This window comes from Epinephelus lanceolatus, chromosome 23, assembly GCF_041903045.1.
Source record: "Epinephelus lanceolatus isolate andai-2023 chromosome 23, ASM4190304v1, whole genome shotgun sequence".
Classification (NCBI taxonomy): domain Eukaryota; kingdom Metazoa; phylum Chordata; class Actinopteri; order Perciformes; family Serranidae; genus Epinephelus; species Epinephelus lanceolatus.
Window position 1 is genome coordinate 31,182,718 of NC_135756.1, and position 13,137 is coordinate 31,195,854.

The following is a 13,137-nucleotide window of genomic DNA, read 5'->3' on the forward strand; positions in this document are numbered from 1 at the left end:
GATTAACCTGCTCTAAACATGTCATTTATCTCATAATATGGAGAAGTGGAACAGCTTTAGCTTGTGCAATTTTGAGTTGGGTGGTGGACTTATTGGACTGTGCAAACACAGCTTTCCTCTTTCATTCCTTCAACCACCTTCTTAAAGTAATTGTGACATTAGCGCAGATCCTAAAGTGCTTGTTTCTTTTTCTGATCAGTAACGTTGGCTTTTCTTTGGACGTGTCTCCACCCTTGCACTGCAAACTGTCGGCTAGATGGTTTGTGTGACACACAGAGCTGACCGTAAACAGAAAAGAGGGCTTGTGTCACAAACTGAGGTAAAAAACCCAACTGAGAAACATATTTCGAATGTGTTGTATACATGCCCAAAGAATTCTATCAAACCCTGAATATCACCATGTCCCTCGTCTTCACTGGAAAAAGGTACATTTGGAATATCCACATTCAGAATACTGCCATGTTCAGTGTATAAGTGGACTGTTGTTAAGTACAGAACAAAGATGCATGACCAGGATTCATCCAAGGCGTGTAATCTATTAAATTGATCAAATGCAATTAAATGTATAAACCAGTTATGTTAAAGAAAAGCAAAATGCAAATGTTTTCCAGGGAATTTAAATCTTTTATTAGAATGTCAACCTTATTCTAATGACAGGAATCAATAAAACCAGAAGGGCATTTCTACAGAGGAATATTTTCTGTCTGACTCATGGAAAGCCCAGAGCATCACATCCATCTTCTTTCCTTGCTTGTTTTTTCTGTTTTTAAATATACATGAGTAGCAGCAGCCCTGCACTCTGCAGAGCAGCAGGAGCTGAGGACATAAATATAGAAAACTGCTGTGTGCGCTGTAGAAGTTGGGGTTCAGATGTGTCGGCTGGAGGCTTCGGCTCAGTGGGGGGATGGAGGGAGGGGGAGGTTACTCTGTGAGACCGAGCTTCTTCTTCAGGGACTCTGGCATCTCGGGGGGAGGGGGGCGAGGCAGGCGGAAGTAGACCTTGACGGAGTCGTAGATGAACCACTGCAGGGCGGTCAGAGTACCGATCATGATGATACGGGCAACCAGACCCTTCCACACACCTGCGCAGGACACAAACACATCAGCTTCAGACTCACTGCTTCACCACTTAAGGATAATGTTATGAGGTTAATAAAACTTCTTTGAAATTAAAGACTCTGCATGTCATTCAACTTATTAAATGGAGGACACCTGACTGTGTGTCATCAATTAATTGACTTGTGGTAACAGTTTTCAGAGTTGGAGGAAAAAAGAAACAAAAAGAACCCCCTCAAGTTTCCTCACAACAGGGGTGAGAATATGGATCAATTTACAGAAAAACTAAAAACACGTCTATCTTGGTTAATATATTGAATTTAACAAAGGACAAACCAACATACTTCATATCAATGACAAAAACATTGTGAATCCAGCATCACACAGTGGTCCTGTGCACATGGCATGAAGGCAGTGCTGCCACAGTACAGTATAATCTGACAATTTACAAATCTATACATCAAGCCAGAGGCTGACACTTTCAGGAATCCTGTTGGTCATAGGATTTCCATGGAATGGGATTCAATTTCACCACTGATCACATGGCAGGACAGGAAAACAAGTCAATGGGAGCAGGCAAGATGGGATTCATAATAATACTGAGCTAGCAATGTGAAGCTAGCAACTATTAGTTGGTTTCCACAGAGCATAGCAAGTGTGAGCCCATGTTGTTTTAAATCAGATAATACCATGAGTGAGATGCTAATGTTGTAATAATGTGGTAATTCCCATAATGTGTCAGTATCAAGTGAATAAGCTCAGTGCTATTTATTTCCTACATGGTTGTAGCCGTTAGAATCAGAATAAGGTTAATTACCAAGCAGGGTTTCACGTATAAGTAATCTCTGCATGTTTAATGTTTTCATTGTATGTTAATTGTATGCAATAAACATACAATAAGTAATTAAATTAAAAAATTACAATACAAAAAACTACTTTAAGAATATTGTGACAAATATGTACTATAAAGCTGTTTAGGCCGTTAGGTTAATAGTTACTTCAGCATTAAACTACACTGTATAGTTTATGGAATATGCTAGACCTATATTTATGCACATGCAGTTCCAATATGAATAAACACTATTTTTTTGTTATCAAAAATCACAACATGGAAACTAGCTGGGATGGGGGATATTCTCCCGGGATTAGAGACGGGGCAGGAATTTTTCTTGGGAGTGGGATGGGACAGGAGTGAAAATTAGGGTGGAGATCACCACAACTTTTATGATACTCAAGATGCAATATTATTGCGATTTTAAACATTTTGCTATATGCTGCGTATTGTGATAACATACATTTTGATATACTGCAATTTATTACAATTTTATCAACTAAATTATGTCCTTAAAAAGGAAAACTTGGGCAACATCTGTTTTATCTGATAACTTCTCAATGCTTTCATCTCACTTCAGTCATATTTACTGCGGGAAAATGTATCTAAAGGACTGAAAATGCAATTGATTTGATTCTATTAGGCTTCCAAAGTAAAATTTGTATTCAACAAACTTTTTTTTTTAATGAAAACCATCAATACCTCACATCTGTGTAGCAACATAATACTGACATGCAAAGTATCCCAATACTCTGCTCTATCAGTTTTTCCCCCACTCCTAATGAGAATCCACTCCTGTGACACCCTCTTCATCACTACACAGCCCCACCTTCTAATATAAACTAACACAAGTTCTCTTATCATGGACTCAAATAATCAATGACAGCAATATCTATTATTTCATTACATTCATCCTTAGTTCAGTTTTTATGATGTATTGTGGCTGCTCATTAGTTACAACATGCTACAGTGTTTCCATTACAGTGACATCAACACAGCATTAGTTTGTCAGCTGCTCTTAGAGGCCGTTTACACGTGGCCGGCTATTTTCATAAACAGACATTTCAGCGTCTCCGTTTTCAAAAAGATCTTCGTTTACAATTACCCGTGTATATATACACACAAGAGCATGCCAAACCTGTAGGTGGCAGTGTAACGAGAAGCTCAAGCCTTCCATGTATCCATTGTCACCATAGCAACATAGGTTGCACTTTTGACACAGGCGCAAGTTCCGGCGCATACTGTGACGTCGGCTGCCTATAACTCCGTTTATCTCAGTTTACATGCAAACACGCAACCGGAATTTTCCAAAATCTCCACTCTGGCCGGAGTTTTTAGAAAGACTTGTTTTCAGAGGAGAAATCTCCGTTTGCGTGTAAACGAAGGGCACAAACGAAGGAAGATGTCTCCATTTATCAAAATCACCGTGTACGTGTAAACGGCCTCTTAGACCAGGAGCATGTCCGTCCCCCAGGCTTGCAGCAGTGGGATCTCCCTGTCTGTAGATGACAGGGTTGCCAGTGTTGCGGTGGGCTGGGGGACAGGTAGACTGTTCTCACACGCCAATGACTCAAGCACCTCCAACTGTACAGCCAGCAAGCTGCTGAGGGGCTGTGCTCAGAGCACAGCGCCCTCCAGAGGTGGATCTAAGGAGCGTGTTGATCAAAGCCTTATGCTGCACTATGCTGCTGCTTAAGTTACAGTAAACTGGTGTTGTTACAGACCTTTGGGTCCCAGCCTCTTGAGGACCTGGACAGCAGTGCTGCCACTCTCCTTGTTCAGCACAGACACCACAGAGTCAGCAGGGTGAGACACGATGGCACAGAACACACCAGCTGCACACAGAGCAAACAAAAAACACATCAGAGAACTGGAGTCTGCAGCTGTGCAACTCCCCTGTCAGTCATATTTAACACAGGTTTAATGATACACTATTGAAACTCATAACATTGCTTATGTGCTTACACAAGAAATATTTGAATATTGCTAGAAAATGTCAAATTTGTGATGATTTCATCACATCCTCATCATTACAGCATTATTAACTGATTACTTTTCTAGCTTTAATGAGCATCATGATTTGTAGTGACCTTGTCAGATGATCTGTTACTCACCAATGTAACCGGCCACAAAGGTGACCACCAGCTGCTCAGGTTTGCTGCACTCACTGCGGGGCTTGGGAACAATATACTTATAGAGCATCTCCACAGTGCGCTCAAAGCAGGCAAACTTCATCATGGTGTAGGGGATCTGCCTCATCCACAGGGGCACCACACCCTTATAGAAACTGGAGTGAAAGGAAGGAGGAGATGTGAGCTCACAAGGAGCATCAAGTGTCACATATCTACATATTCATGCATCACCATTCTCGTACAGATGTCAGAGATGTATGTAAAAAAAAAAAAATACGGAAACCATAGGTTCACTCGGAGTCTTTATATGGGCATGAGATTTTTGTCTTCCTTGTAGCCACCTCTATGGACCAGTCTTCCCAACTTTTTTCCAAAACTGCCTTCCTTTAGGGCAGTGGTTCTCAACCGACCCCCACGGGGTCCAGATTTCTCCTTCATCATTAGTTCAAGGTCCACACAGTTTAATACATTCAGTGTTGTACTTGTTTTTGGCGATATTGTTGATCAAGTTCATTGTCTGTCAAGTCGCTGTCCCTTAGTCACTCACTTTACAGCAGGAAACGGCACTTCAAAGTAAAAACTTTGTGCCAGAAATGTACTGTTCTTAAAAATAAAGTGTGCTTTTTTTCCAAACTTCCCACATTTGAAAGCCACTTGCAGTCCATTCTGAATGGACCCACATTTAATTTCAAAAGAATACATTATGTTTGTGTAAGTTACATTTTATTAGGAGATAAATTAAAACCAAACTTTGATAACCTGAACAATACCACCCAACCACCCACATTCTTCAATGCTTTTGTTTTATAAACTATGTGAACTGTGTCCGTCCCCCAGGCTTGCAGCAGTGGGATCTCCCTGTCTGTAGATGACAGGGTTGCCAGTGTTGCGGTGGGCTGAGGGACAGGTAGACTGTTCTCACACGCCAATGACTCAAGCACCTCCAACTGTACAGCCAGCAAGCTGCCGAGGGGCTGTGCTCAGAGCAAAGCGCCCTCCAGAGGTGGATCTAAGGAGCGTGTCGTCATCAGAAATCCATTTTCTATTCATCTATTTTTCAACTACTAATTCAACCATTCCTGTATCTGAATAACCCGGCAGCCACTCAAAATAACTTACCCACAGTGACTGATAGCAAAACAGAATGTTGAGGAATTGTAAGAAGGTATTAGACTTACGCCCAGAGTCCCTCCTCTGCAAACATTTTGGGGACACACTGTCTGAGGGTGTTGGCGTAGCCTGGCTGTGTCTGAATACGAACTTTGACAGCCTCCATGGGAGCCAGGGCAATGTCTGCGAAGAACTCTGCGCTGGCTGAGGCAGCCAGGTACAGCGATGTCCTCCACAGGTAGGTGTTCTCCTGTGGGGTGAAACCACACAACAAATGGTCAGACAGGTTAGGTGACAGACATATCACTCAGGTTCTTCCCTTTGTCACCCAGCAGCAGGTAAAAACAGTTTTTTTTTTTTTTTTTTAAAAAAGCAATACTTCTGGCATAATACAGCCTCCAGACAGTGTTATGACCATAACCTACATACAGCCTTCTGGCTCCATGCAGGTTATGGCCATACTAACAACCCCTCTCATTTACTATGATGACTTTTTCAGACACTGGCCTTAGTAGGTCAGCTTGTAACTCGTGCCCAGAATAGTTACGAGTCAACGTGAACTCAGAGCAACACTTTACCTTCAGCTCTTAAATGTTCCACTGTCTCTAAACAGTTGCAGTCTAGAGCCCTTATATTTCTTATCAATATAAGGAGCTGTATCTTATTTTAGTTAAGTTTATGGCAGTAAAGAAGTAATGAAAATTTCATGTTTTTTAGAGCCAGAAGTATAAATATGTTTCTTTACTTAAAATCACCAAAAGGAACACAAGTAGAAACGGTAAATTGCTTAGAGATATCAGTGAGAGTACCGATTGGTAAGTGTTAGCACCAATTAAAAAACAAATGTACTAGGAATGGGTCACGATTTTCGAAATTTCGAATAGTTGTTTTATTTTTGAAAAATCGATTTTTTAATGCGACTATTACTATTCGCCGTCTTATTTCCCCCCCTTTATTTGACATGCAATTCAGCTCCTAACTGCACGAGGGCAGTCTAGGATTGCTACAGCGGTGTGAGATGGGCTACCAGCTAGTTCGATTATTCGAAAAATTGTCGAATAGTTGCCACGATTTTCGAATAGTGTTTTTGCTTGTGTTGCCCATCCCTAAAATGTACCCATCTCTGAAACTGCAGTCTGGTGGAAACCGAATGTGATCCAACAGTTGAGCTGCTTAATGGCAAATCTAAACAACTGTAAAGGCTCTTGATTCTAACAGTTTCAAGTCATGTCGCAGTTTTTACCCTTCTTTTCACTCAAAGGATTTTAAACATCGGATGTCTAAATCCTAAACAAGCTGTGTTAATGTTAGTGGCAGCTTGGCTTGCAGTTCAAACTGGTTTGATATTACACCCAACACTGGACTGCAGAATTTTACTGCTAGGTGTCGCACTTGACTCTGCAGCAGCTCCTGAGTGGAACATAATGACAACTTGTCCTACATTGAGTATCAAGGATCACGTCACATCATGTAATGTGGGAGCTCTCTCTCCACATTGAATCCATTAAATATGTGCTTCCGTTACGTGATGTAGAGAAACCATGTACCTATCAGCTGCGCTCAAGATAAGACTGGAGACAGAAACCACATAAAAGATGGGCGAGTAGCTATCTAGCTGTTTTTGCACTGTTGTACATTTTAAATAGAAAATATAATATTTATTGGAAATGATGATGGTATCAGGACTCACCTCTCCCAGCAAGTCACTGTAGATGACCTTGAACACTTCGTAGAAGCCAAACTTGCACAGTCCCTGCATGGAGTAGCCGATGAAGGTGGGAGCCCAGCCCTTTGCCAGGCCTCTGACACCATCTTCCCTAACTGTCACTGCAAAGCCGTTGCCAATGCTCTTGTATTTATCAGGGTTTACCTGAGGAGGAGAATTAAAGCTGATGAAGAATGTCATTGAATTATTTGCAACTCTTGGATCTGGTGTCTGGGGCAGATACGTGTAGGTTTATAGGATGGCTAGTCATGAACATGTGCCAATACTTGAAAATATAGTGATTTTCTTGTTTGTGTTGCCAAGGATGCAGTTTCCCTAACTGTTAAATGTATTTGCCCTGTAAGTACTTCTTTCTAAACAGCAATTTAGACATTTGAAACTATATTAGCTGAACAGATTTATTAAAGTCATGGTGACTCGAAATTCCACCATTAAACTGGGTGCCACGCCGACAAAAGTGTGGTGTAAGAGTGATTTTTTTTGTGTAACATTTTCTTCCAGTGATTCTGTACTACTTGTTTTTAACTCACTGGGACAAAAGTCCAAAAGTTTCCAATTCAAACCATTTTATTGTTAAATAGGAACTATCTTCTAAACAACTAGGTTACTTTGTGATTTAAAATTGAAATTTAGAAAAACTTCTTAAGTAAAATTTTAAGTATGAATTAACAGTGCCATGAGGCTAGCAACACCAAAATACTGAATAGGGTTTCTCTTGCACAACAAATAGCAAGTTCACTGTTAATTATTTAAGTCATTTCAATGTTGTGCGCAACTACCATTATAGTGATGATCTTACATGACGCCATGGGGCTGAGATGTTGGAAGAGCTGCTGGCTACACGCTGCTACTGTGTGGTTCAGCTTACATACAAACCTGCAAGCGGCACTTGACAAGGTCGAGGGGCACCACTGCTGTGTGTGTGAGGCCGCAGCTCAGGATACCCCCAAAGCCACACAGGGCATAGTACTTTTGGGAGCCAAACTCACAGCTGAAATCTGTGGTAGAAGGGAGGGGACACACAACATACATGCAACATGCAGGGTCACATGCAACACAGGACAAAAATCAACACCAAAACAGAGTCACAAATGGGAGAGCTGTCACCACTGAAAGAAAACTGCCAAACTTTTTTTGAGGCCAGTTTTCTCATGTCCTAACTGGACTGTTTGAATTCAGTGCCAGGACTCTCCCATTACAGATGACTCTGCCACTAACATGCCACCATTTATGAGGATCACACACCAACCAATTTTACAAAGTGATTTCAGTATGAAAATTTCATGGACTTAGTGGTGTTTTGCAAGTTTGGCCATTTACTAGAAAAGCAGGCCACAAGTTCCTAGACTTGTTTCCTACCTTACATGCAGCCACATATTTCATTTCACCTCAGTAAACTATGCAACTTAGTTTACTTGAAACTTCACACAAATACCTAATCTATGTTTTTTTCACATTGTTAAGGCAACAATGGCTGCCTAAAGGAAGAAATCAGCACAAGTTCAAGGGACTGGTAGTAAATGGGCTAAAAATGCAAATCACCACTATGTTCCTACAAATATGTGATTTAAAAATTTATCAAGAAATAAACCTAAGGCTGAGATAAAAGATTACCAGCAATGAATGCATATTTAATTTTTTCCACACAAATAATATAATAGAAAATAAATATAAATATGAATAAATGTATTGAAGCAAATGTACTTTTACTTTTTACCAGACAATCATCCCTGACAGTACAAGGTTAATCAGTCAGTGTGTTAATGAATAATCAATGACTGTCTGATAACATCTGCATTAATTTGCGTCATATCTCATAGGTCACTTATACATTCAGACAATCCAGAAAGACACCTTGATGCTGTCAAGTAGCACCGTCAACATACAGTACATATTCTCCCTCAGGTCTGACACTCCTGACCTTCACCTACAAAAGTCCTCTACTGTGGAGTGAGTGGGGGCAGCGAGGTGGGTGGAAATCATTGAACACATAGGAACACTGGTGCAAAATCATGCAACCATGTTAGGATCACTCCCACACATTAGATTTATGGGAATCAATACACAATGACAAAAGAAACAACCTACATCTGGGCTGATGGTATTTCTCCCATGCAAATTGGTGCGTTTTCAAAGGAACACACAAAAAAGAAAAACCATTCATGGGTGGATGGGTCACGACGTTTAAAAAAACAAAGCATCGAGCCACAGAAGACAGACCTGCATTCTGCATTTGACCAGATCGAGGGGAACCACAGCTGTGTGTGTGGTGCCACAGCTCAGAATCCCACCAAAGCCACACAGGACGAAATACTTCTGAGAGCCGAACTCACAACTGTCTCCTTTTGAAGAAACACAGGTGAAACTTTAAGAGCAGGGCATCTTTAAGTTTAGAAAGGATGACACTTTCTTTGAGTCTTGAGATGTCTACCTGGCTAGAGTTAGAAACATGCTATCTGTGCCTTCAAACCAGCTAGATGTCTGACAAGCTACAAGCTGTACTAGGGAGGTAACTTATTATTTGACTTGCCCTTGTGTGACAGGTTTAAACCTGCCTAACAGCCACTGTTTAGTCTGAAAACAAAGCCATGTAAGCTCTTTAATATGCTCTCCAGTTTTGACAAATTTCATCCACTCCCAAGATGCAAACACAATTAAGATGCATCACTCTCTCGTGAGATAGCTGTGTTGTTACAATAAAGCCAAACTTATAAATGCACTGAACAAACACTAAAGAAAGGAAATGCATTATGAAATAAGTACTCTGACTTTGTTCCACAACCTGGTGTTTTCATGTGATAAATGCTTGACTGAAAGCAAAGCCCTGTGTATTCTGGGGCAGAGCAACATAATCTCTCTCTTTAAGAAATGGTTGGGCATAGACTGCCTTAATACCAGGAGGTCAAGAAGTTGCAGACTTGTGGCTGAAGCCTGTGGAGCATTGAAAACTTAACAGAACATTTGTGGGGCTCCTTGTTGGCTTTTGATACTTGACACATAGCAGCATAACTGTTGAATAATGAATTCAAGTGTTGAGATAGCGCTTTAACAAACTGTGATAAATATTTCAAGATGGGACATTATGTTCTGGTCAACCCCTGAGCAGCCAACAGTCAGGGGTCACTGCTATTTCTCTACTAGTCTGTAGTTCTGCATATTATTTCCTAGCAGTAATAAACAGTTTCACTCATCTTGCATCCACCGTTAGCAAGAAACTACGACATGTCAAGTACAGTTTGCTGCAGTGCAAACTCAAGATACCACTTTGTCCTTCCTTGTCCTCCACAGGCAGCTTGTATGCAGCAAAGGCCTAGCGGCTAACTGCCTCAGCAATCATATCCTTAATCATTTGTAGCCATTTAAAGATTTAAGGATAACACACAACTCGTACACTGGCTATTTTACATGACAATACACGTATTTTCACTGAATTACGCAATGAAGTTGGCCGCAACCCGGCGAATCTTGTCGGCTAAGCTAATGCAGCTAACGCTAGCCCTTTAGCCAGCCTACGGACTCTGCGCCAGGGTTACCTTCTGCGGTGGCGGCTGCTGCCAGTCTGCGAGTGCTCTGTCCATGAAGGCTCTGTTGGGGCTCTTCCACTTTCTGGAGGGAGAACAGGGGAGCGCTAAACGGGTTGGCCCGGGCCAGCTGCGTCAAAGAGGTCGGGTACATGGTGGTGTCCTGCCTGCTGGCGGAGCTGCGCTGCAATGAGCAACAAGTTAGCTGAGTGTTAGCTTGAGCTAAGCTGCCGATGTGACACACACACACACACACACACACACACACACACACACACACTGAAACCTGAACCAAAGGATGCCATGTCACGTGCCTGTTAGCTTAACGTCTGAATGACCGCCGACAGGAAATACTTAGCTAACTTATTGAATGAAAACACAGCTAACGCTAAGCTACACTAATAAGCACACAACGACTATGTAAACTCCCGGGCCGTGGTTGTAACACCCAGCTGGAACACTGTGTGCCCACACATTCATGTAACCGTATTCCCCTTGTCCTTTTCTAGCATAGCGGATGCTAAAATGCTATGCTACATTACGTGCTAAGCTAACTTGACCGCTCCACAAGGAGCACGGTCTCCTCTTAACAGAAGAGGTAAAAGTCGCATGAACAAAACCGCTAACAGAAGCCACGATTAAATTAACCATTTCCTCCATTAAGACGTGGTTGTGTTATATTTCATATGTAGTGTTTTAAATGAATAAGTGCACTCACTCTCTCAGTGTCTTAAGATGGCGACTCCGCTTAGCTGCAACCGGCTGCTCGGAGAGGCCGAATGACCTCGCGGTAAACCGATTTGTCCTTTCGTGACGTCACCGAGAAGCCTGGGTGGGTCCTTCAACCTCTCTGTCCTGTAGGAAAACGCCGCAGAGCTGTCAATCAACATCTCTGGTCCAATCACACATTAGATCTATGATTAAATTAAGGCGGTGCTTGTAGGAACTTGCAATGGAATCCTTTGAACAAAGGTTAAAGTGTGCACGTGTAGCAGTCAAAAAATAGGGGAGAGAGGTGTGTGTGACGGAGAATGACACCCAGATGACAAACCATGAGAGGAACACAAATTGGATTACCTGTTAGCAGCTGTCTCTATTCTTGTCCTCAGTAATAAGGCTGAGAGTGAAGCCCCCTCTAGAGGTGATCACTTAGTGACGTCACCGCACACCTAGTTACACGTGAGGTGTGGTTAGTAGCATGAGAATGTCCAAATCCCTGGAGCATCACCTTTCGAGGGGATTTCTTTTGAGAGTGCTTGCTTTTTTTCCTATGTGATGTCCAAATCCCTGCCAAGATTTCACGTATTTCTGGTAGATTTTGATTTGTACATAAATACTTTAAAACTAACATAAAATAAGAAAAGTGACTATACGCTGCAATACCTTAGTGACTTGTCATTAATTGATCTCGAGTAAAAGGGAATTTACTGTGCCTTATACCCTTTACTTCTCTTTTCTTTGTTTTGTTTTAATTTTAATTTTGCAATAATCCTGACAAGACTTGATGTACCCTACATTATATTGATGTAATTATGTATTCTATTACGTGCCAAATGTCTGCATGTGCCATACACGTTGTTTGTATGACCTGAAATTTGAAATTAAAAAAAAAGAAAAGAAAAAAGGTGTGGTTAGTAGCCTGTGAGGTGAAGGATGGGTAAATTTAGTGTCACAGCATGAATGGAGTGGAGCTCCCTCTTCTCTTCAAAGGAAATGTCATTATGTTGTTTGTCATTCAGAAACAAATAAAATTGCTGACGGTAGACAAAAGACTACCGTCAGCAATTTTATTTGCTGACTGTAGACACAGACGAAGTCTGGAAAATTGCCAAGTTTCACCTTTTCTTAAAACAGAGGTGAGACCAAGCCATTGTTTTGCAAGTTACAAGTAGGTCTCAAGTCTTTGCAAATAAGTCCCAAGTCCAGTACCAAGTCAAGTCTGACAAGTCCTAAGTCCTGAACTTTGAATTTCGAGTGCTGAACAAGTCATAATGTGCTCTTCACCGCATGTAATGCCATTATAACAAGAGTAATAATTTAATTTACAAAAATCAATTTACAAAAGCCTGAATGCTTTTTAAAATGTATGTTTTTTGATAAGAAGGTTGTTAAAGTTACTAAACTATGTATATATTAACATCGGCTTACTATTCTTTGTGCAACTTCAAATGTTGTACGAAGTTGGACGTTGCTGTGTCTGTCTGTAATTTTTGATCCACACTTTTGCATACTGCTATTTGTTTGTTCTTGATCACCATGTAGTTTTTATACGCAAACAAAATTATCTTTGGCGGGCCTATCACTTTTCCAACTGGTGTTAATGTTCCGTTAGTTCTTCGTGGTTCTCTCCTGTAAATCGATTGGATGTTGTGAGGTTGGCTCATACAAAGTGGATCTCGGGAATTAAATGTGGACTTCTTGGGAGTGATTAATGTTAACATTAGATGACAGGAAAATAGGGAAATGAATTAATTAATGGAACATTTTAAATAGCATACTTTTTAATCTTTGGCCTCAGAAGAGGGTATCAGGTGTTTTCAAGTCAATCAGCTCAAGTCCAAGTGAAGTCACAAGACATTGGTGTTAATTCCAAGTCAGGTTGCAAGTCTCTTTCAATTTTGTTGAGTCCAAAGTCATCAAATTTGTGACTCGAGTCTGACTTGAGTCCAAGTCATGTGACCTGAGTCCACACCCTTGTCTTAGGGTGTTTTCACACTTGGTTCTTTTCAAATGAACCAAACTCAGTCCTCTTTAAGTGGA

At 41.1% G+C, this 13,137-nt stretch overlaps 1 protein-coding gene and 2 non-coding genes across 6 annotated transcripts; all 3 read right to left on the reverse strand.

Annotated features, from left to right (window-relative positions):
* Positions 1-603: 603 nt before the first annotated feature.
* On the reverse strand, positions 604-11,233 carry slc25a3a (solute carrier family 25 member 3a). 4 transcript variants are annotated; one of them, XM_033614760.2, is made up of 8 exons: positions 11,096-11,233; positions 10,390-10,561; positions 7,733-7,854; positions 6,821-7,000; positions 5,199-5,380; positions 4,003-4,175; positions 3,613-3,723; positions 604-1,082 (listed from the first exon to the last, which is right to left on the reverse strand). In XM_033614760.2, exons 2-8 carry the CDS (start codon positions 10,529-10,531, stop codon positions 922-924), a joined length of 1,071 nt encoding a protein of 356 aa, XP_033470651.1. In that variant the 5' UTR covers positions 10,532-10,561; positions 11,096-11,233; the 3' UTR covers positions 604-921. The 4 variants fall into 4 exon arrangements, with proteins under 4 accessions (XP_033470651.1, XP_033470652.1, XP_033470653.1 ...); XM_033614761.2 differs by lacking the exon at positions 7,733-7,854 and adding an exon at positions 9,077-9,198; XM_033614762.2 differs by having other exon boundaries at positions 10,390-10,556; positions 11,096-11,220.
* LOC117249657 (small nucleolar RNA SNORA53) lies at positions 3,347-3,548 on the reverse strand. The gene has a single exon (XR_004501000.2). It is a non-coding gene; the product is annotated as a small nucleolar RNA SNORA53 (small nucleolar RNA).
* Positions 4,842-5,043, reverse strand: LOC117249658 (small nucleolar RNA SNORA53). The gene has a single exon (XR_004501001.1). It is a non-coding gene; the product is annotated as a small nucleolar RNA SNORA53 (small nucleolar RNA).
* Positions 11,234-13,137: the final 1,904 nt, after the last annotated feature.

Bases quoted from the DNA above. Each gene is read 5' to 3' on its own strand.
- slc25a3a (XM_033614760.2), bottom strand. From the start codon at position 10,531: ATGTACCCGACCTCTTTGACGCAGCTGGCCCGGGCCAACCCGTTTAGC. The intron at 7,001-7,732 runs GTTTGTATGTAA...TCTCCTCCTCAG, and splicing joins TTGTCAAGTGCCGCTTGCAG to GTAAACCCTGATAAATACAA. The intron at 4,176-5,198 runs GTAAGTCTAATA...CTTTCACTCCAG, and splicing joins GCAGAGGAGGGACTCTGGGC to TTTCTATAAGGGTGTGGTGC.